Source organism: Siniperca chuatsi, linkage group LG2 (assembly GCF_020085105.1).
Source record: "Siniperca chuatsi isolate FFG_IHB_CAS linkage group LG2, ASM2008510v1, whole genome shotgun sequence".
In the NCBI taxonomy this organism is placed as follows: domain Eukaryota; kingdom Metazoa; phylum Chordata; class Actinopteri; order Centrarchiformes; family Sinipercidae; genus Siniperca; species Siniperca chuatsi.
Genome location: NC_058043.1, coordinates 13,084,886 through 13,109,226, shown reverse-complemented (window position 1 = coordinate 13,109,226; position 24,341 = coordinate 13,084,886). Strand labels below are relative to the sequence as shown.

Here is a 24,341-nt window from a genome sequence, read left to right as displayed (position 1 = left end):
TGCTTACGACCGAGGACCAACACAAAGGTCTGGTCTGTTGCTGTGTCGTTAGAAAGTACAGCGCAGACGACAAATCATCCCTGCTGACAAAACAAAGTATTAAAAAATGTTGCTTTGTAGGTAATTTGGGTGACAGGAAAGGACTTAGTGCTGGCAAGTTTGTCTGGTTCTGTCGGGGAAAAACCAGAGCATAGTCTAAAATAAATTTTAAAAAACAAAAATGCAGGAAAAGGCTTTTTAGGATGCTTTGAATTTTAAAATACAGTCAGAGCATTTTGTGATTTCCTGTGCACAGCAATCAGGCAAGTGCACTCGATCATGAATAAGCCTGAAATTGTGCATGCAAGGGTAAAGTGGTGGCTGGAAACTCAAATCAATACATATTAGGCTACAAGTCAGATTTTTCCTCCTTTCATTTTGATGTTGCTCCCAAAGTGTCTGCAATTACACAGCTGTGGTTAATACACCTTTGCTGTCTCCTGTTTCTTTTAGTGAGGTATACGCTGGGAAAAAGGGGTTATCTCCCAAAACAACAAAGCACTGGTTGGCAGAGATTACAATATGAACCATGTGACTGTAAAAGGTTGTCACAAATGTGTATATATTGGATTGAGACCTTGGCTTACGTCCAGCACAATGGAGAGCAGAGTAATAACACTAACGTGTGTGGGTGTGTGTGTGCACATTTGAGACAAAGATAGTGTGGAAAATTAGATGTAATAGAAAGAGTACCTTTCCAAAGCTATTATAAGTAGTCAATGCACTCTCAGCTTAAAGGGCAAAAAAATAACTGAGCAGTTGAAATTTGAGACTAAATATAGATTAGATGATACACTGAGAGCTTTATTATTACAACCATTTATTATCTGTGTGAATTCTTTGACTTAAAGGCAACAAATGTATTTCTGAGCAGGACCCACTCAGAGCATAAAAACCGTCTGTTTCAATTAAGAGAGAAACAAAGAAAGCAAACAGTGACAAAGAAAGATGGTAAAAAAGTCCTGTCACTGAAGAATTAACAGTCTACACCGCTAAACACAACAAATTACAAATGAGGAAAAAAGAAAAGAAAAGCAGAGCAACATTAAAGGTGGGGTATGTGATTCTAATCCAATACACATTTTCAGTGTGCACGCTGAAAAAAAATCTGTTGTTTGTACACAGCCCTGGCTCTGTAAATGGGAAACAAACAAAGTGGCTCGGACCGAGCCACACAACACTGTTCCAGCCATGATTTGTGCGTCAGGTAACGTTAAATGACTTTCCCCACAGACATTCAGCTTACTTTCTAGTTTGCCAAGATATGCTGCTGTTGTGGTGTTTGCTTTAGTAGCAGGAGAGTTGTGAGTATCGCTGTCTGGAGCTGGTTTGCTGCTCTGAGAAACCGTCTCGTCCTCTCTGGCTGTTACAGCAACTGTAGCGACAGCATGCTAACCCACAACCTAGCTAACGTTAGTTATATTACTAGGTGTGTCGTCGTTCGCTCTATATTATGGTATTTGTCATACTATTGGATTTCTCCAGAATCACATACCCCACCTTTAACAGCTGTAAGTAAGAACACATGAATTATTTGTTCACTGCTGTGGCATTTGCACTGGCACTGAGAAATAAAATGCACAGCAATGAAATTATAGAGCAATATGTTGTGTAGGGCAAGAGTAGCACATGGGCAGCCTTGTGGAGAATGCAATAAGGAAGGATTAACAGGTAGAGATACAGGGGGAAAAAATCTGGAGTATTAATGAGAAAATTCAAAGCACATCCCCGACTTTATTACAGGGAAATTGACTGTGCAGCTCGTCCCACTGCCGGTAACCTTGTCACGACACTGGCTGCCATAAGAAGCACCTCTTTGTGGTATTTGAAAATATAATTTCTCAGAATTAAATCAGGCCTCATTATTGATGCTTTGATCTTGGAGCCAGCGGAAGTAACGTCTGCATCTCTTTGTAGTGCTACAGTTAATGTCAGCATGCTGGAAATGAAAGGATGAACCACTGTCCAGGTGTCTATATAAATCGACCCTTGAAAGGTAAGACCATGGTATTCGCAGGCTTTGAAGATGTTGGAGTTGGTTGGTCAGACTGTCTGCATCATATCCCCTTGACAGTGAAAAAAGAGAGATAGAGCAGAATTTGAAAAGCAATCACCTTATTGCTTGATTTAACCTAATACTGAAATGTTTACAAAAAAACAGAATATAATCCAAATAGTCTTTTATTGCAAATGAACAAGACAGACCTACATTTATGAAAACAGGCAGAGAAAAGAAGAATAACATGAGTCAACATTATGATTCAGTGAGCCTCTGTAGGAATATAGGTATTTAGGAAACTGGTCCAAGGTTATTTGGCTACCATGTCCATACTATCCCGATCCTGGCATGGCAGAACAAAACAACATTAGGCCTGGCTGGGACAAACAAGCTGCAAGCAAGCAAACTAACATTTTAATCCTTGCTATCCTCTCTAAAGACTGACCCCGAGAACAAAATGTGCTGTTGGCTGTCCTCTCTGACCCTTCAGCAGCTTCCGTTTGCAGGGGACTGGGCGGCGGCCTGCAGGGTCCTCCGGGCCATCTCCAGGGCTCCTTCCTTGTTCTTGTTCCCGCCAATAAAGCCTCCAGCGTGGACGAAGATGCAGCCCTTAATCCCACTGAGCTCCGACAGTGCTTCATCACGAACACCGCGCCACTCTTCTAGCAGGGACAGCCTGGGACAGGAAGACAGAAGGGCAAGTTGGCTTACAGATGGACACTATGTGGGGTCAGCTGCTCACTTCCTGTTGACACATTGCCTTTGGAAAACACACTGTGCTGTACATGTCTGCACAACCAGAAAAATAGCAATTATAAAACTGGTTCTGGACTGATGGATAGTGTCACCAAAATATCAATAGAAGAACAGAATAAAGGTTAATAAAGCTGAAACAATTAGGCAAAAAAATTATCAGCTTCTAAACTTAATTTTGTCTGAGTCACTTTTCAAGCAAAAAATCCAAATATCTGCTGGTTGTCGCTTCTCAAATGTGAAGCTTTGCTTCTTTTCTTTGTCTTATATGATAGTAAACTGAATATCTTTGGGTTTTGGACAAAATGAGCATCGAATATGTCACCTTGGGCTTTAGGAAACTGTTATATGCATTTTGCATTATTTTCTGACATTTTATTAATCAATTGCAGCAAATTAATTGATAATGAAAATAATTGTTAGTTGCAATGCTAATAAACAAAGACATTTTATGATGTGAATTAAATGATGATAATGACTTTATTTATTTCAGCAAGGCTTTGCACAAAGATTTGGATTACTAATCTTTTCAGATTTCATGACCTGAAGGACTCGAGGTAAACTGCTGCCATCAATGGTAAACTGCAGTAACCCTCACACATAGCAGCACTACAATCAGCCCCAGCTAATAGACCAATAAAAGTCAGTTTTATTCTTCTCCAGTAATGTGGAAAATCACAGATCAGCACAGTAGTTGGAGAGCCATACGATGGCGACGGATTCAACAGGCAATCTTACAAAGTGGGGAAAATATTGGTTCTGTGAGGGTTTTCGAGCTGTCTCTAGATGTAATGTACAGAGGCTGAAAATGTATAAAAATGTAGAGCAGCTAATTTACCACCCAATGCATGCTGCATACACCTCTGTCTACAGCCTGGCACATCATTTTAAACACATTACCAGTTCTCTTCAGTGTGTGTGTGTGTGTGTGTGTGTGTGTGTGTGTGTGTGTGTGTTTGTGTGCGTGCGTGTCATTCTTGCCTTGATGGGGTTATTATCTCCCTTATCTCAGACCAATGTTCTTCTCAAAGTATTGATATATTTAGCAATGTTTCATTCTGATACTGATTTTATTCTGATTAATCACTTCGCTCGCCTCTTGCCCTTGCACTGCTTCTAAAATAGACTTTAAATGCCTTATAAACTGGCTAAAAGCTGCAGATTTCATAAAAAATGTCATGCCAACCTCAGGTTCCTCTACCTCTCTGTCACATGCTTGATGAATTATGGAACTGTACAGTCTGACTTGTCACAAAAAAAGTGACAGTTTTCAAACTGCAGCCACGTTTGACATGAGTCAAGTGTTTTCTCTTGATCTCAATATTGAAGGGTTCCCAGACATTCTGCTTCCCTTTCAATATTTAATGCCATTCTGTATAACATCCTCTAAAATTGAGAGTGAGGAGCTTCACAAGCGCAAAAAAACAATAATGAATTCACGTGAAACTCGTAATTCTTCTTCAAGTGTGCAGTCCATGCCATTATCTCAAGGATACACGATCTTATCCTTATTAAGACTGTCATAGGACCTGGGGAGGAAAGCATGGCAAACCCCTTATCCCTGTTAAATGAATCAACCGATCAATAGCTCACAGTATGGCTGGAAAACAAGCTCAAAAGGAAAGGTCAACAGGGTTGGTAATGAGGGAAGGAGTAGGAGGGGGGTGACTGTTATGACAGGCCAGGAAGCTCTGATTCTCAAGATGACCGGTATAAAAATAAGCCCCCAAGACCTTTACTATACCATAACAAAACACTGGAAATTAGTGCTTCATTAGGAAAAAAATATATATTACTCAAGATTAGATATACTGGAGATAAGGGGTCATTAAAACGTAAAATATCAACTGCATGTGTTTAGTGATATTGTACAGAACTTGAACCTTGAACATTTGTATATATGCAGAGCTGTTGAATCCCCCTGCAGCTTGTTGAGTCATAATTCATGGACAGTATCTCTGTGCTAGAGATTTTACACACTTCACACATTTTTTCCTTTCAACATGGGACATACCAATGATTTAGCCAACTGATATCACTAGAGGGGGATCACATGGAATTATTTAAATTTCATCACTTTCACTGCTTTTTCCCCACCTGGCAACTATATTGATAATCGACAAATCATTTTAATTAGATTCTTAATTTAATAGAGGTATATGGTCTGGTTCAGCTCATTTTGCTGTCAACCTACAGCCCTGTACAGTACATCTCCAACGAAGGACTGATTCCACTCCCCGCTCACATTTCCTTAGCAATGTGATGCTGATAAAAATAGAACTTTTTACCCCCCACGTGCAGTAGCAGGGACACAGGTGATAACAACACCCGTTTTGCAGACTCGGCACATGCCCACTGGGAGGAAGCAGGCCACCCAGAGACAGAGCCATCTGGGGCTATGTTTTTTAATCCATCTCACAAGCCATTGGTCTCATGTAGCTCCACACCAACTGCCATGTTTGCATTAAATTAAATTATTGAAGTGCTCACAAGCAGGTGCCTGTCTTTTTAGTTGAAAGCACTGCCGCCTGATGAGATTCTGCAGCAGAGTGGAAAAAAGTCTAGAGGAGGGACAAGGCGATGGAGGGGCGGAAGGTGTGAAAGGTGAGGCAGTGAGATAGGGGAGAGGGTGGATGAAGGGGGAGAAATAGGATTAATGGGAAGAGACCAAGACAGATAGGAAAAAAGGTGATGAAATGGAAGAGGGTGATTATAGGACAGAGACAGAAATACTGTACATAAGAGAGCAGGACAGTGAGAGAGAGAGGCAGAAATGAAACACTAAGGGGAGAGCCAAAAGCAAGGGGACCTCAGGGAAAGAGGTGAAAATAGAAGGCAGAGGAGCCACTGGTCAGATCAGAACTGAATCAAAAAGCTATTCCATCCTCCTCCTGTGTCTTTGGGCAACCCACAGTGTATCAATAATGAGACGTGTCAAACCCAGGATAAAAGCATATGGGCACATAGTGTCAGAGGTAACAAGACATTTAAAGAACAAGGTGGTCAGGTGGACTAGTGGCTTGAAGACCATCTGTGGCGATAGTAAGGTCTGAAACCTAGCATGAGGTATATCTGAGATATATTGTAAAGTCAATTTGATTTATGTAGTCCAAAACCACCAATTTATCTCAGAGGACTTTACAATCTGTACAATATATGACATCTTCTATCTTTATACCCTCAATTTGAATACGGAAAATTTCACACAAAATATAAAAAATTTAAAAAGGGAGAAACCTCAGATAGAGCAGCGTAGGAGGGACTTCCAGGACAGAAATACATTCAATAGATGCCACATGTGCAAAGCAGACAGAAGTAGCAGCAGTAGAATTACTGTGTGGAGAATCAAAATGACCATATTAGAGTTATAATCCTTACATTTTTCACAAAGGTTTTTGGCACTATTTATGGATGGCATTTTGTCAACAATAACCATTCAATGTATTTACCTCTCTATATAGTAGTTTTCATTGTTAGTGGCGGAGTCTTTCCCATGCAGGATTAAAATTGCACAAGGGATTCACAGGAAACAATAAAGGAATGTAATCCAGCATTACTGTTTCTGATTTAATCTCATTGATATCAGCCTCACTGTTTAATCTTCATTCTCTTAATTACAGCTGAGGAAAACCCAACATTTCCTACTTCTATAGGTCTCAAAAAGCATTCAACTGGCAAAACACTGGCTTAATTTGAAGCAGTCACAGGAAACGCAATGTATTTGTCACAAAGTATAAGGTTAGGTTAGTACACAAAGTATAATACTGAGTAAAAAGTTGTGTTGTGATAAGTTACAGAGTTTCAGTGCATTTGTTTGATAGAGGTTAGGCTAATTTTCGAGGATAAAGTCTTAAGACTTAATTCATTTACATTTCATAATGGATTGCATAATGTGTTTGCTCAGGGGATTTTCTACAAACAGAAAATGCCTTGAATCCAGGGAGAGGAAATTACACAGAAAATGTCACAGCTGTAAACAAAATTATCTTCTCTTTGACACTTATTATACTTTTATATAAACAGTTACATTTTCTATTAAATTTTCCCTTGGGATGAACCTGCATTCGACCCACAAAAAATATGATTGAAAGATGCATGATTTGTGCTTTAGGGGAAATAATTAATAAGAGTGACGATATCAGACAATAATCTAGGATTTAACCTTTGACCCTGAACTACTGCTGAACATATTATTCTCTCTCCAGCTATCACTATCTCAATAAAGCAGAAATGCCGAAAAAAATCTTTTAAATCTTAGTCCTTTCGAATCCCTTATCGAATGTTATCAGATTTACTTTTCAACATTTGCAAGTAATTAAGGGCTAAAATAACTACATCTCAAAAATATCTAATCACCTTTTGTTTGCTTAGAAGCCAGAAACACTACCGTTTTTAGTGGCAGCTGAATTCATGGTTACAACCTGTAAAGACAACTTGAAAATATGATGAGCACCATAATATATGAAATGTTAATTAAATGTTTGAGAGAAGAGTCGCCACTCTCTCTGTTCAACTACCCAGTCCACTCACAGTCCTACAGTGGTGTTACAGAGTTATGCGTCTTTTCATTCACAATCTTTGGCTGAATAGAGACACCAGCTGGACAGAGCACATTAACCTGGGGTTAATGAACATAACCAAACTTTTCATGTTAGTGGTTACCAAATTAAGATTAATCAACTATAGTTGATCTAATGTGCCGCCGGTGATGTCTGTTATCTTAACCAGCAACAATCAGATAAAAATGAGAAGCATGCTGCCTATATGTTTTGCATTGCTCTTTGCTAATAAAAAATACTGAGGAGAGATAAAAGGTTTGTTAGAGTTGGAGCTTAACAAATACGGGTATTTTGCCGACTGGGAAACTATAATATAATATATACTAAGCTATCAGAACCCAACACTAGGCAATATTGTTCATCTCTGAAGCTTTGAAAAGCAATAATCACTACTAATATTCTTCCACCTCAGTCACTGGTGCTTAAGTGCACATGGTGAGATTTCACTGCCACCACTTTGAAATGCAGGGATCAATAAACAGCACCAATGTACCAAATGTAAAATGAGGCTAATATTCAGTCAATATTTAGTGAAAGATGAAACCGAAAATGTGTTTTACAGATTATAACGATTTTAAACATGATGCTGTAAAGCAATGACAAGAAAACACTACAACCAAACAGCTAGAAAGACGAGTATCTCTACAGAAGATGCAGGATAAGCCTGTAGCACGTTTCCTTGGCCATACATTGATCAAGTGTGCTGCATGCTGGGATTTAGGGCAGCAGCCAAACAACACACCAACAACAGGACTCCAGTGGGGAGGTTGATGACGTTATTAGGTCTGAGCATGAGAGGCTCCTCAGGTAAACAGTTCCCCTCCAGAGGTAACAAACGCAGACTTGAGAGGTGTTAATCATCTGACAAATTCACACAGAGGGTCTTTGTCTTGTCACCACTATCATTATGTACAGAGCCACAAGACAGGAATACTAATATGATTTAATGGGCATGGATGAGGCATCTTTCGCTTAAGTGCCAGGCTTGAGGGTTTGGGGGACCTCATTATTGCTAAAAGATGCAGAAATGTCATAACAGCAGCAACATGCATAATGGTGCATGGTGCACAAGGCAAGGAAAGGAAAGGAAAGACATTTATATGTATGGCACACATACTTTTCAAACTGAGTTACAGTACATAAGGCATAGAATGTATTAAAACATTTAAAAAGACCATGAAAAACTAAATTAGCATATCATGAAATGAAGGGAAATACAAAAGAGTAACAGACAAGAGAATAAAAGTAGCACAGTTTCAGAAATAAATAGCCTAACATTTTAATAAAATGACAAGTAGCATTAATTTAAAAGCATTTAGAGTTGGAGAAGAGATATTCAGTAAGTTTGTTCCAGATATCTGATGCATAGAAACTAAATGGTGCTCCACCATGTTTAAAAGCAGATCATTCTCAGAAAAACTGAGACTTGAAGAATTGTGGCACATCTAACCACTGATTTGGTCAGTGCTCTTATTTGAAGATTAAAAGAGACTATAAACACTCAATGATACAGATGTGTAATTTCTGAGTGGCCTAAATCATATTGATATTACGAGAGAGTCGTGAGTAGACAATGGTGTTTATTCAATTAAAGAGACTCTGTTGTTCAATAGAGCATGAATCTCACATTCATTTAAATTCACCTAATAAAAATCCTGAAGTATGTTTAACTGGCTGTAAATAAAAGTATCTATCAAATTTCCAAACCAGCATGTATTGCATTCCTGTATTTGGAGCAGAAGTGTAATTAAGGTCAAGAAAACAAAAGAGAAACACCTGGGTGAGAGTGGTGGGCATGGAGAAAGGGCTCTATCTGCTATGTCTGTTGAGGGAGTGTTTACATCCTTACTCCTTAGAGAGCAATGTGAGAACAAACCTCTGCCTTAACTAAAGGATCTTCCTAATCCTACAAACAAGTATTTCTATCCAAGCAGGAGTTAGTCTCTCACCAGATGACATATCAACCCTCCGTGAGTAGTTGTCAAATGGTCCGATAAGCATGAAAGTTAAAGCATTCATCATGGTTCGTCTCCGTCACCAGAGCTCAACTCAACATGTCTGGGAGACTTTGGAGCCATGCCTGTCACTGCGTTCTCCACCAACGTTTAAAAAAATCCTGTCTGGGAGAATTTCTTGTGTGCGAGTCAGTGTCACAACATCCCTGTGAGTTCTGCAAGTTTGATTTCTGCCACGGTAACTCATCCAAGGTTCTCCCTCCGCACATGAGCTCACAAGCTACACCTCATGAAGCAGCAATGGCATTTAAATAACCTTTAAGAAAATCTAACTATAAATAGACTTTGGCTGAAGTCGCACCTGTTCTGGAAGGTGTTGAGCCCAGCGGGGACACACTGGACCCTCCACTGTCCATTCTGGTCGGGGTAAAGGACAAACTTAATGGGCGTCTCCACCTGGAGGTCCTTCTCCAGGGCAAACAGATGCTCCTTCCAGGGACACCCGCCCTGGGCGAACAGCACCACTTCCCCACTGGGATCTACCTGGAAACAAGAAGAGAACCAGAAAATTGTGTGTTACTAATGTGCAAGATAAAAGACATGACATAAAAAGTGGTATATATAAATATATATAAAAAGCATCAATGACCAACAACATAAATAAAATGTCTAAATACAAGTCAAGTGTTTCTGTGAGTTGTAAACAATACAAATAGTGCAAAGACATCATTATACATAATAGTACAGTATATAATCTAACTTCAGCTAAAATATGGAGCCAGAACAGAGTTTTTAGTTTTTGTCATCAAAAATACAATTTACCACTGAAATGAAAACTTTAATTGAAAAAGGAAACATTGAAAAACGTGTATAGGCACTGAAAAAGGTATCAATACTGAAAAAAGTTCCACTGGAAAAAAAACAAAGGGATCAAATATCCCCCAAAATCCCTTCCCTCCCTGCCAGAACAGTGACAGAGAATCAAAACTGACTGTCATTGGGGGGAAAACCCTGTCACTATAAAAAAATAAATAAAAAAATCAGACACTGCAAAAAAATCCACCAGATTGTCACTGAAAAGAATGCAAAAAATAAATCCAAATTAAATAAAATAACATGTTTGTAAGTTCATGGTAAAAAGAAATTACTTTATTTATTCAGTTTTATGCCTGTGTATTATTTTTTCCAGTGGAACATTTTTCAATATCTTAATTTCTTTTTCAGAGCTAATACAAATTTTTACAATAATAATACAAGTATTTTCAATGCCTAAAACTAAAGACTCTGTTCTGTCTGCATACTAAACTACAATTTCACCATTTACCTCCCAATTCATCAAGAGCAACACAGAGACACACGGTCAGGGTTTGTAGGAATCCTCCCTCTATTATAAATAATGGACTCAACAATTATTTGGTGATTAGTGTGTTTGGTATTTTTTGCCGTATTACCAATACATTAATACTGTACATTACAATATACAATTTACACAATAATAAAAAAATTTAAAAAATCATATCAATCAAGTCAATATATCAATATTATTTAACAGATACTCATACAAGAAAACAACACGAGAGAAGGAAGAAACCCATTGCTGCTGATGAATTACTCACTATACACTATTAAGGTGACATGAACGATGGACAGACAATCTTCAAGAAGTGCCAAGCTACAATGTTTACAAAGGACAAAAAAATGTAACCAAAAATGTACACATTAGATAGGATAGTCTTGTACCTGATGCCTCTCCTTAACAGCCTCCTCCACCACTGCACGAGCCGGCAGCCAGGACGACTTGTAGAAGTCCAGACGGTCCAGGAACTCCTCCCCAACCAACTGCATAGCCTGTCTGAAACCCTCCTAGTGAAAACATGTATACATATACATGCTACTGTCAAGTATCGTGTGAGACTGTGAGAGTAATACGATATCATGTTATGAAGGCAGAAATATAGTTTTGACAAATGACTAGATTTTAGATGTTATTTTGATGAAAAAAAAAAAGAACTCACTGCTCATGGTTCAAAATCCTTTTAGTTCATTATCATTCACTCTGAATTCCAATACAGTTTGATGTCAAATACAATAAGTGGGGGTGATACAGTCTTGTCTAACCATCTCCACCACACTAATCCTTGCAGCCCTACTTCATCAGCTTCCCAACATGTCCTGCACAAACCCCAGCCTGACCTCACTCTCTCATAGTCTTGTAAGAAGAAACTCAAGAAAGCATGAGAAAGAAAAAACAGGAAGATATATACACACAAAGACATGCTATCACAAACGCTCTCACACTCAGACACGCAGTTTGTCAGGCAGAAGTCTGATCTGCATGCATCTGATTGAGGAGGCTGCAGTGTCAGTGTAGGTTTTTCAATTATCATAAACAGCCACAGTTGAGAGTTCACCAGGTCAGTCTACCATCAACTTGTCTGCCAAACATTTTCCAATACAAATCTTTCACACTTTCTAATCTCTCAGAGCTTCCTTGCCTCATGGTGTGAGTTAGCAGAGGACTTAGAGGAAAGTGCCAGGACAAGAATTATAATTGTGTGAAATGAAATGTGAAAAAACAAATAGGCCAGCTACTCCACTGAGACGGCACCGATGATGAAAAAAAACATATATGCAAAGCCAGGCTGCAGGTATATCTCATGAGAGTCTGCAGAAAACAGGTGGTGTTTCCCTGCAGGCATTCCCCTCCTGCACTAATGAGAGAAAGTCACACTAGGCCATTTCTGGGCCTCTGTTGTTTCTGCACGGCTCTAAAAACGACCTCTGCACACTGATTGCGCTGCACTGCACCTGTCATGTTTACCACAACATTCTTAACCTATCTTGTATTTTTGTTACACTACAGTTTGCCCATTGTGTGTGATTATCACATTAAATGATGCCAAAAGCCTGTTTTTATACTAGGGCCCTACTGTGGAACACCCTTCTATTAAATATCAAAAGTGTCAAAAACAAAAGAGGCTTCAGGGAGTTCAGGTCAGGGCTTATCCATGGTGCCAGGATATTGAGTCATCAACTAGAAAGGTTCCCTGACTCAATTAGATATTGTTTTATTGTTGTACTTGAGCATTTTTTATATGGAAATTATTTTTTGGATTTGTTTGTACTGATGTAATTTGGGTTTTAAAGACTTAAAGCTGAAACAATCAGTCAATTAAGCGATTAGTCGATTGACCCAAGAATTAATCAATCAGCAACTATTTTGATAAATCAATGAATCATTCAAGTAATTTTTCAAGTAAAAATGCAAACTATACCCAGTTCCAACCCCTCCAATCATGTGCGGATTTGTTGCTCTTGTTTGTCTTATGCAGTAGTAACTCAATATCTTTGGTGTTTGGACCGTTGGTTGGACAGAAAAATGAGATTTGAAAGCAATTTGAAGACATCAGCTTGGGCTTTAGGAAATTGCAGTGGGTGAAAAAAGAGAAGGCATAATGCCTCGTCTGTATGACACTGTTATGTAGTGTCTCATGTTTTTTTCCCCTTCAAAAGATACAATAACCTACATACCCAGTGTCTACGAGTCATACTGTAGAAATCCAGGAAATGATAAAACACATATTTACTGTATCCACAGAGTACCGTAACGCACTATAATTAACTTATAATTTAGACAGACAGGCTTTAATGGTCATAAAAACCTGCTCACAAGTAGTTGCACATTGTGAATGTGAGTCAAAAGGGGTTCACTTTGTCACGCCATGATTCGGGATATCCTGATGTATACTGTATCGAGAAGAACCTGATATACCATTGGTACCACTGCACCATGTTCTCACAACTCCTTCTAATGAAATGTGTTGTTACTTACACCTTGTGATGCTGCTAAATTTCAATTTTGTGTAAGTGAAGTCATTCACGGGGTACAATCATTTCCGCTCATTAACCCTCTCCACAACACGTCCAACCTAAATCTAATCCTAATTCTACTTTATCTCTAACCCTGTAATAATAAAATCCAAACCTGACCTAGGCAATATCTAGAATTTGAGGGGTTAATGTTTCATTCCTTGTGAAGTATTTTGGTCTTTAAATTCAAACTACAAGAAACAAAGAATATGTTCCATTTTAATAACCTTATATCACATTTACATACCCACACACAGTAAATGTAATATGTGTGACCTTTAGTTTAAAAGATTAACATTTCTATCATCATCATCAACCTGATGTATAATAAAGGTGCTGCATCAGACCAGTCTGTGTGCTAAGTGTGGGTATGCATTCCCACTCATGCAACCCCTCACCTCAGTGTCCTGACTCTTGCTGTTCCAGCGTGGGTTCAGGTGGCTGACACGTGCGCTCAGCGTGGTGGAGACGGAGTAGCGGGCCTCCCCATCATACTGTGAAATGCCATTGTCTACAGCATCCACCTCCTCCACAAAGTTCTCATACAGCTGCAAGGAATTGAAAGAGACATGTGACAGGAGAGGTTATGAACCTGTAATGACACAGGAATCAGCTGTTTTATGTTTATGTTCATTTTGAAAAGGGAGAATTGGCAGTAAACCCTCCCTTTTTTCAAGCCAGGGCAGTTAAAAAACAGGACTTTCAGGAGAGAGATATGTACTGGGATTTCATTATCCTGATTGAAATCCATTTGGTCACAGTGTGTGAGCAGCTACAGGCTTAAGTGCACGGCTAGGTCATTAAACCAAAAGGAATAGACACATTGCTGCTATTTTACAGTTCACTAGCAAAACTAGAACTGGAAGAGGAGCAGAGAAGCACAGACATATTTAGTGCTGAAAAGTCAACTCCTCAGTACATCAGAAGGTCAATCAAAGTCAAGAGCTGACATTTTACAAGTGGCTTACAAGTGGAACCAAACTTTGGGGGCAAAAATAGAGGTTCAGTTTGTCTGAACTGGCTGAGGATGAGACAACATCCTAAAATAAATAAATCCCCAGCCATGAGTAAAAGGATTACTTGGGGCTTTAAACAAACTGACACATCAAAAGGTCAATGATAATATGAGTTAATAGTTCTAATATTTATGGTGACCTCAGATTTGGCTGGCTTAATGTGCCTGGCCATCAAAATGTTGTGTGTGCCGAGTCCTCCTGCTGGCCCAGCTGTCTAAAATGCTTTAAATATAACTGCACTGTCTTCGGTTGGAATCTGGCAGAGGAACTTTGCCACATTCCTGTCTCTCTCTGCTTTTATTTCTAATGACGCTCTATTGCCAACTGTCTGAAGAAGGTAAAATGCCATAAACTAAATTCTAACAATAAACATTCAGCATTTTCTACAGACAGTGACTGCATGGTTTCTGTTTTTAAAACAACCAACATGGACAAAGTGCACAGACATAAGTGTGCTTTAATTCCATTGTAATTCATTTTACCAAAGTAACTCACAAGCTAGCTTTCCTCGTTACATTTTAATACACTAAGGTTGTCACGATACCAGAATTTTAAACTTTGATACAATACTAGTATTAAAAAACTATACTTGATACCTCTTTCGATACCACGGCAAAAAGAAAAAAAAAAGTCCTAGACATACAAAATATAATTTTTATATAAAGTATAATTTTTTTCTTTTTTTAAATTAACAACCTGCACACTGTGCTGGTACAGAAAAAGTCACTGAACACATACCAACACATCTGTAATAATGTTAATAGTAATTAGCATTATTATTATTACTATTCTGAAATGTTTTCCCTACCTTGGAGGGAGACGCATTCTTTATGTCGTTATTATTGCTTTTAGTATTAATTCTCATTTCCTCTAGTTTTCTCAGTACAGTGGTCTCTGTGGGTTTCCCCTGTACAGTATAAATACCTACAGTAGACAGCGATCAGTACACCCCCAGTTTGGAGATCAGACAGAAGTATCAGCACGGAAGCTAAGCAATGCACTGCTGTGGATCTGGGCAGCAACAAAACGCACGCTGAACACCATCTAAAGATTGTAGATCTGTTTTTGTTTATAGTTTCGGTACTTTCAATATTATTGAATTTATAATTAACGAAGATTATTGTTTTAAACACGTGGTATCGAAAAAGTATAAAAGTATCAACAATACTTTTCACAACCGAAATTGACAGTTTAGGTTCAATTCACCCACCGACATGATGTTTTTGATACGAGTGAGGCAAGAAAAAACACCTGTTTCCAATGGAGTGTTTGTGTTGTGAATAAAACATAATGGCTGCTAATCCACTGCCTGCCATAAATCCATCGTCTTCCTCCTCTCACCTTGTCAAAGAGCACCTCCAGCTGCCTGTCACCCTCCTTTAGCTGCGTCAGCTGGGCCAGCAGCTGACGACCAAAATGTAGGTAGACCAGGCCGGCTGAGCTGAGTTTGGTCACCCATGGTTTCTCTGGACACAGGCTGTGGAAGCTCTCTGCAAAGGTCCTGAACAGAGGGAAGACATTCTGTTAGCTGACTGCAACAGAAACAGAAATGGCCTTTAAGGTCATCATATAAAAAACATCTATAGCTTGTATGTGCAATGTTTTGAAACAGATGCCTTCCACTTCATGCATTCTTCCTTGGGCCCAAAACAGCCCCATGTATCAGCCCATACTGTATGTAATTGGTCAATACATACGCTGTTTATCAGAATTAAACTAAATTAGGGCTGTAACTAACAATTACTTTATCGATTAATCTTCAAGTCCAAGGTGACATCTTCAAATGTTTTGTTTTGTCCAACCAACAGTTCGTAACCACTAACCGATTAGTCGATCAACATAAAATTACCAGTGGCTATTTTGATCATCATAATCATTAAAAATGCCAAATATTTGCTGGTGACCGCTTCACAGATATAAGGATTTGCTTGCTTTTCTGCTTCATATTATTGTAAAGTACTGATAAAAATAATAATCAATAGATAAATCTATAATAAAATAATACCTAGCTACATTTAGAGCTGCAACTATTAGTTTGATTGTTCAATTAGTTGATCGAATGAAAATTAATTGGGAACTATTTTGATGATCATTTATCAAACAAAATTCAGTGAGGATTTGCTGCTTTTCTCTGTTTTATATGATTGTAAACTGAATATCTTTGAGATATGGACTGTTTGAAAATGTCACCTTGAGGGACGCCCCAGTAGCTCACCTGGTAGAGCGGGTACCATTATCAAGGCTGAGTCCTTACCGCAGTGGAACAGCTTAGAATCTGGCCCTGGCACTTTGCTGCATGTCATCCCCTCTCTCTCCCCTGCCTTTCCTGTCTCTCTCTACTGTGACAATCAAATAAAGCAGAAATGCCAAAAAAAGAAAAAGAAAACCTCACCTTGGGCTTTAGGAAACTGTGATGGATATTCTTTTCACATTTTATAGACCAAATCATTAATCAAGAAAATAATCAGCAGATTAATTGAAAATAGAAATAATCGAAAACCTACTCCCATCATAAGAAATTTAGCAGTGAAGATAAATGACTGATTATGATGGTTTCTTTGCTCACCGGTATGTACAGAAACCTAATTAAATCACTGCATGGTCTATAGGCAGATGATATCCAACACTCAATACTAATGCCAAGGCTTGGGAGATTAAACATTAGTGTTCTGCTCATAAACAGACTATTCACATTTTCTCCATTAACTGTCCTCTTCAATAAAATATCTGCTGCATCCAGATGTATGCTGTACATTACTGGATGTGTATCAGATATCAATAAAAGAGACTTGCATCCATTAATATTCTCCTCAGCTTCAGAGAGCTCTGAGTTTGCATTGACTGGAGAGAGAAAGCATGCTCCGGCGTGTTTGTAAGCGTGAGCACATAAATAAAAGCCACCGGAGGTCTCTCCTCAGCCACATGCTGAGATGGGTGGGCTCCAGTACCCAGCCACTGCTGGCCATTTAATTGAGGCTTAATTAGGATGCTTGGGCTGCAACATAGCGGAAAACAGACAAGTCAAATGAATGAGTGACAAGCTAGGGAAGCAGGGGGTAATCATATCCATTAAAGGGCTAACTGGCCAAGCTGAGGCGTTTCTGTGCTGATTATCAGGAGATGGGAGTGAATGAGCGAGAGTAAAATGACAGAGTGAAATGGAGAATGGCTGAAAAAGATATGCTTACCAAAGAGAAGTCATCAAACTGTTTGTGTTTACCACACAGAACTAAATCAAGGCAAGTCAGTTATGTAGAATATAAAACAGTTGAAAATATTTAAAATATTTTGGCATACTAAGCATTACTAAGTATTACTAAGCACGGTTTCCCGTGCTGCACCAGTTGAACCACACTCTATATCATTAGAAAGAATAGCTTTATTGCATACCATACCGTGTGTGCAAAATTGTGCTTCATGAATCTATCCTCTACTCGAAGCATCACAAGAAACTCAATGACTCAAGAAACTCAAGCACTTCATGAAAAGAATATTACTGGCCAGTAATTTTCCATCATTCTGAGCCCAGCAGTCCCTTGAAATGATGGGAAATTGGCTCCCGAGAGACAGATACTGTATTAGAGGACAGCGTGGGCTTCCATTAACCTTTTCTTTGCTGCTGTCATAATGACCTTGGTTAGTATTTCTTTAATTCAATGAAAACATTTTAGCCATCGTCAATGCTTCTCTGACTACTGGGGTTTCTTCTCTTGTTGTAAATAAGCAAAGGTTGAACCATTAAACAGTTCTTGACCCCTTGTACTGTATCTGCTAATTACAGACCCATCTCTGAACTACTCTCTTTCTTGTGGTTTAGGAAAAAAATTGTTCAGTCCCCCAAATATATTACATCACAAAAAGTAGAATTACTGCCCTGCGGTTGTATGCCTCCACCAACCGGTTAAATTGCAGTTTACATTCATGTCTGTCCAGACTCATGTAGTGAATACTTGGAAGGAACTGAATACAAAAAAAGTATGAAGCATATTTTTTTGCTAAATGGAAGTTATCACTGTATTGATGATACATATGTATGATTCCAGTGAATTTACATTGTTGAACTGATTTATGAAGGATTATCATTGATGTATTGGCTAACCAGGTACACATGTACTTGATTACTATGTAAAGATGGATTCTTAGAGTATATCTTCACAAAATGTGGTGCTTTTGTTTTCTCCCGGCATTTCTAAATGCAAAGCCTCTCTATGAGCTGTAGGTAAAACTCACTCACTGACATGATCGAGATTAACTAGGCGCTCTACAATATGTTGTTTGCAGTCACGTGATTTCGATGACTCAAAATTCAAAATGAGGCAGGAAGTGAAAGGCAGAATGGATGACATGGAGGAAAGCCCGTACTGTTTAATCATTGTGTCATCCCAGTCAACATGTAAGTGTAATATCTGGAATTGCCCAATTAATTCTTAAATTATGGCTAAAAACCTATTTTGAGGTCACATTGACCTTTGAGTCAAAAGTGTCACTTATTCATTGTCCGACCAACTGTGAAATATGGTCATCAATTCTTGAGTTATGGCCAAAAACATGTTTTGTGAGATCACAGTTACCTTGCCATTTGACCAACAAATTTTAAATCAGTTCATTCTTGTGGATGTTTGTGCCAAATTTGAAGAAATTCCCTTAAGGCGTTCCTGAGATATCACGTTCACGAGAATGTGACGGACGGACAGACAACCCTAAACATAATGCCTCTGGCCACGAGCGGAGGCATAAAAAATCCAAACTAGACTGAGTAGACAAAATAGTTTTATACGAGCGCTTCAGAAACTGGAATGGTGTCTGGCTCAGTTATTTCAGTGTAAGATTTGAGAACACTTCAAAATGTGCATCTCAGTGCTGCGAGATTAGGGACGGCATTAAATATTTTGTATTAGACATGCTGTTACATGTTACATGTTGAGTTAGACCTACATACAAGATGCAAATTATTGTTACAAATGATATGTAGAGTATGTGTTGATCACCAACAGAAAATGTTAATGTCAGATTAGTTGAATGAATTGTGGCCATGTTATCATGCATTATAGATTTTTGGTGAATAGAGGTGAAGGGGAAGTCTGCTGTGTCCATGAAACCTTCTTTGCTGGTTTGCAAACACACAACCAGCGAAAGCAACTTAAACTACGTCACAATACAAAGCTGTATAAACATGGTTAGTCTATTAGATTTCTCTGCGAAATGCAGACCACATTCATAATTGTGTCACTGTTGCAGAAACATATTTGCTTACTTTCTTACTTTGCTGAGGGGGGGAGCACTGAGTGCACTTCTAGTGAGCAACCACAAACTTAATCCCTGCCAGACCTAATCTGTTGTGCTTTATTAACCTTCAGTCAGTATTTGGAGAACATTTCTCATGCCTCTACCTCTTACAGCAATTTTCTTCCCTGCTTAAGAAACTTCTAAAAACTTAAAAGATAAAAGTTTTCTTAAAGAAAAACAGGCAGTTATTCCCTATTAATTGTCCTTGAGCCTGTCTTTCAAGTAATAGCTCAACATTTTGGGAAATACCCTTATTTGCTTTCTTGCTGAGAGTTAGATTAGAGAAGATTGATATCACACTCTTATCCGCCTGTTAAATATGAAGCTGGAGCCAGCAGCCGGTTAGCTTAGCTTAGTAGAAAGACTGGAAACAGTAGCCTGGCTCTGTCTGAAGGAGAATTTCCCATTTATGTGTAGGACATTTTCCTGGCTGGGCGCAGTGACTTCCTGGAGTCTCAGCTGGTTGCCTGGCAACCTCACGGTGGCAACAAGACTCTCAGAAGTCACTGTGCCCTGCCAAGTAATAGTACGGCACATAACCTCCCGTAAAATGGCCAAATGGCATTTTTACACTTTGGTTTGAGTACAGATTAAACAAACAAGATATAACATGTTAATTAGTGAGCTGCAGATTTTGTTACCTTTGAGCTACAGCAAGGCTAACTGGTCCCCCCTGTTTTCAGTTTTTATGCAACGCTAAGCTAACCGGCTGTTGGCTCCAACTTCATATTAAACAGACATATGAGAGTCGTATCAATCTTCTCATCTAACCTAATTGTCGACAAGAAAGCAAATAAGTCCATTTACCAAAATGTTGAACTACTCCTTTAATGGCTTAATTGCATGCTCTCATTTCACAATTATTACTGTGATGTATTGGTATTGCTGTCAACTTCATCTGTACACCAACAAGTGCTATTGAAATGAGGACAAATTGTTCTTGTCAGCTCCTTCTCCAACTTCCTCCAGTACCCCAGCCCACTTACATCCATCCCTGCCATCACAACCATCTTGCCCCCATCAGCGCATGTGAGTGACAGCCACATTCTCCTGCGGCCCCTGACAGCGTCGTGGCAGCCTCTGTGCCTCGTGAACCAACAGCAGGGGGGCGTTCAATTGAAGGAGTTCTAATTATCACTAACGACCTGCCAGGAAGAGAGCCCTGGCATATCTTTTTCACTGTGGTCATAAAAGCTATCTCTGATTATCATCAGGACATTAAGCTGACAAGAAGACATCTGCAATAGGCTGATTACTCAACGTGATGAGACTTCGATTGAATGCAATCATTCGGAAGGAACTTTGGCAGGAAATTTAGCAGAAAACATGAAGCCTGTTCCTTCATGATTCATGCAATTAGGGTGCTTCAACAAGATCAGAACAGAAGCCCCAGAGAAATATATTTTCTCATCCTTGGACCCCAGATTATGATAATATGATTCATTATACTTTGTATAAAAAGAGCAACAGGTCTGAGTAGCAAGTAGAAGACATGAACATAAACCCAGGTCTTAAAGGCAATGTGTGTATCAATACCTCTCTGCTTTAGAATGAACACACGCCTCACAACAAACATTTAAGGCTTAATAGAGTTTGACAATTCTTCTTGATTGACTGAATATTTCTGTTCTGTAATTAGCTGTTACTTCCACCTTCATATAGCTTGATTATGGGGCTGCAACTAAAGACTATATTCATTATCGATTAATCTGCTGTTTATTTTCTCAATGGATAGATCAATTGTTCGGTCTGAAAACAAGCGGCATTTCCACAGGGCGGCAACTAATGACTGTTTTCATTAATGATTACTTTCTTGATTAATCGTTTTGTCTATAAAATGTCAGAAATTTGTGAAAAATGTCCATTGTAATTTCTCAGTGACTAATAAGATATTCAGTTTCCAATTATATAAAACAGAGAAAAGCAGCAAATCTTCACATTTGGGAGGCTGGAACAAATTACTTTTTGGCATTTTTGCTTGAGAAATTACTTAAACGATGAATAGATCATGAAAATAGTTGCCAATAAATTATATATCGATTGACTAATCAATTAAGCTAATATTGGCCAATAATATCTCTCATAAAAAACAAGACAATTGGTCTTTTTCACAGCAGACACTATGACAGGAAAAGCCCAGGTGTAATTCATAAGATATATTATGGTGGCTGGCTCAATGACATGGCTCACTGGCACATCTAAATGGAAAGTGCCATCGCTAATAATATTAGTTACCCCTGTTCTTTGCAGCTGTGGCAAGTCAAAATGTCCGATATGAATGTGCTATTGTGTTATTTTACAGTGTTTGGGTAGTTTTTCCATCACTAAAAAGAACACATAGTGTGCATTTCTTTTACCTTCATATAAATGTTGAGTGATTACAGAAAAAAAACATGATAATTAACACATCTTACTCCTACATTAATTCATATGTATATTACAATATCTGTTTATGTAAAAAATATAACATCGCATTCTTTTGCTGAGGTCCACCACACTGGACTACATGCTAATTTAAAGTCAAACTTGAACTGTCAAATGTTCTCAAACGTTTCACAAAATTACTCTGCAAGTAATTGCTTTCTAATATTAATTTATCATAATCGTATCATAATTAAAATAAACCCACAATATGATTACCATGACAGGTGATGAACAATAAATATTCATATATTCCCCAGTCTTAGTAATCTCTTTGCAGCAGCTTACTGCCAAAGTTGTACCTCTGATGATGGTCGTAGCGATGCCTCTTTGGGTCAAACTCTCCTCCCACGTCTACAACAATGTCACACTCTGCCAGCTGTGTCAGGTCCCTGGTCCGAATGATCTCGGCATCCTGTGCAATGAATAGAAAGTTTTGGAGATCAGCAATCATCTATCTTCAAACATCTGATAGATTTTCGGGAAAGAAATGACATCTGGATTTTATGTGTAGGCCTCATTTAGGTTTTCTAAACCTTTTCAATTCAAGAGCCAAATGGATTTAAATGAATTCTACCAAGGCCATTAATTATGAGTGTGGCCCTAATTGGACCCATCTGGAAGCAGGTTTTGAGTTCTAACAGGCATAATCTATCATTTTTAACCACATAAATTGCATGTAAATTCACATATGTAATCAAAGAGGGGTTTTTTAGATGAATAACAAGCATTATGTCTGCTTCTCACCTAATCATAAATGAACATGTAGACCGACCTGATGCTGCATTTACATTACTTATGTAGACAAAAATTATTACAGTATCAGAAAAAAACAACATTGTAGTTGCTTGAACCTAGATATTATCTAGTGGAGTAGGGTTGGGCGATAGGATGATATATATTGTGATATGTCAGTCAGAAATTTGTATACAGTTTTTTATACTGTGTTTGCTATCCCTTTAATTTGTCTGGGTCTATGTTGCAAACCACTGAGCCAGCCTGCTTTATGACAATATTGTATTATTGTATGATTTTGTAGTACCTTGATTTGTCAGGTATTTATTTGCTACATTAGCCCAACAATTTCTCAATTAATTGTCCAGAAAATGTACTGTATCAAGATATATATCGATATCATAATATGAAATTATATATCCCATGATAAAGGATTTCATCCCCCATTCATATTGTGGTGTTTTAAGTTTGGTGGTGGGGCTACAGCTTTGTTTACATTTAGGACAGGGATTGTGCCATTAGATAAACAAATATATTATTATAGTTATAGTTATAATTTTGACTCTATCAAAAATAAGGGATGACGAAGGAATGAGTGCCACTTTGTTTTCTAATTATTCAGACAATATGTTACTTTAAAAAGTCACTATAGCCCTTGTTCCTAGATGTAGGAACAAGTTTATAGTGGTTGTAAGGTGTTGCACACGTTTTATGTTTATTTAACTGACCTTTTGCTATGGCATTTTCTCCTGAAATGTAAACTGTATGATTACACTAGAATTATTATAGGTCTATATGTCATCTTTCTGGGACCTCCGTCTATCTGTACAGCAGCTCCCCCACTTGGAGTGTTATAAAATGACATGGGATCCCTGACAGAAGAATAAAATGTAAACTTCTCCAAAAATCAGCCAATGCAGAATGAAGAAACACATTTAAAGTGCGGTTTTATCAACAGGGTTTAAATCGCAGTAGTAACGACACCGACTGTACTTAAACAGCAGCAGTTTAGGGAACAATACAGGTACCCACCATCTCTCCATAACACCCCGTCGCAGCATACTGAACCTACCTTGTACTCAGGTAGCTGACGGAGGAAGAAACAGGCCAGAACTTCGTCACAATGAAAGGTTCCGTTGTGAGTTCCAATCTTCTTAACGGTCATGTTTTCACTGCGCAGTCTCTTGGGCTGACTTGACATGTATCGTGGTTCTGTGCGAGTAACGCCTACAGAGAGTAAACACCCGCCGCTAGCTTGTGAATTTAACAGTCGTAAAACACTTCCGGCTTGGCTTAAGTTTATTTTGGACGTGATTTTCAAATTAATTAAATTGAGTGCAATAATACGTACACGCCACATTCAAACGTGACTTTACACGAGACGCGCTAGTGGCGGACAGATTTGGCAGCCGGACCGGATTTGGTGCGCCTGTTTTGTCAACCGGATAAACCCGGGGAACGGGTAAGTTTGTTTGTATTTTTGTTTGTTTTTTTTATAAGTCCCTGTGATGATAATAATAGCATAATTGAAGTGAACAGAAGCATGAAATGTTATCCATTAAACTGATTTTATGCAAACTGGAATAATTCGCCACTCGTTTATCAAAATGCATTTAATACTAACTGAACTTCTGTGACAGCAGAGGGCGCTGAAGGCAGTGAAACAAACCTCTCAAACCCTCCAGCATGAAGAGTTGTGGCTGTTACA

The 24,341-nt window shown here is 38.5% G+C and overlaps 1 protein-coding gene across 2 annotated transcripts; it reads right to left on the bottom strand.

The window, feature by feature from the left end:
- Nucleotides 1–822: 822 nt before the first annotated feature.
- myg1 (myg1 exonuclease) lies at nt 823–24,058 on the bottom strand. 2 transcript variants are annotated; one of them, XM_044169737.1, is made up of 8 exons: nt 23,706–24,058; nt 22,201–22,313; nt 15,533–15,692; nt 13,574–13,723; nt 11,046–11,168; nt 9,667–9,848; nt 2,484–2,714; nt 823–2,105 (listed from the first exon to the last, which is right to left on the bottom strand). In XM_044169737.1, the coding sequence occupies exons 1-7, from the start codon at nt 23,991–23,993 to the stop codon at nt 2,525–2,527; spliced, it is 1,206 nt and encodes a 401-aa protein (XP_044025672.1). In that variant the 5' UTR covers nt 23,994–24,058; the 3' UTR covers nt 823–2,105; nt 2,484–2,524. The 2 variants fall into 2 exon arrangements, with proteins under 2 accessions (XP_044025672.1, XP_044025662.1); XM_044169727.1 differs by lacking the exon at nt 823–2,105 and having other exon boundaries at nt 2,203–2,714.
- Between the last annotated feature and the right edge of the window lie 283 nt (nt 24,059–24,341).

Coding starts and splice junctions, on each gene's coding strand:
- myg1 (XM_044169737.1), bottom strand. CDS start 23,993: ATGTGGCGTGTACGTATTATTGCACTCAATTTAATTAATTTGAAAATC. Junction 15,693..22,200: donor CGCTACGACCATCATCAGAG/GTACAACTTTGG, acceptor CCCTCTGTTCAG/GACCTTTGCAGAGAGCTTCC. Junction 2,715..9,666: donor CTCAACACCTTCCAGAACAG/GTGCGACTTCAG, acceptor TTCCTGTCCCAG/GCTGTCCCTGCTAGAAGAGT.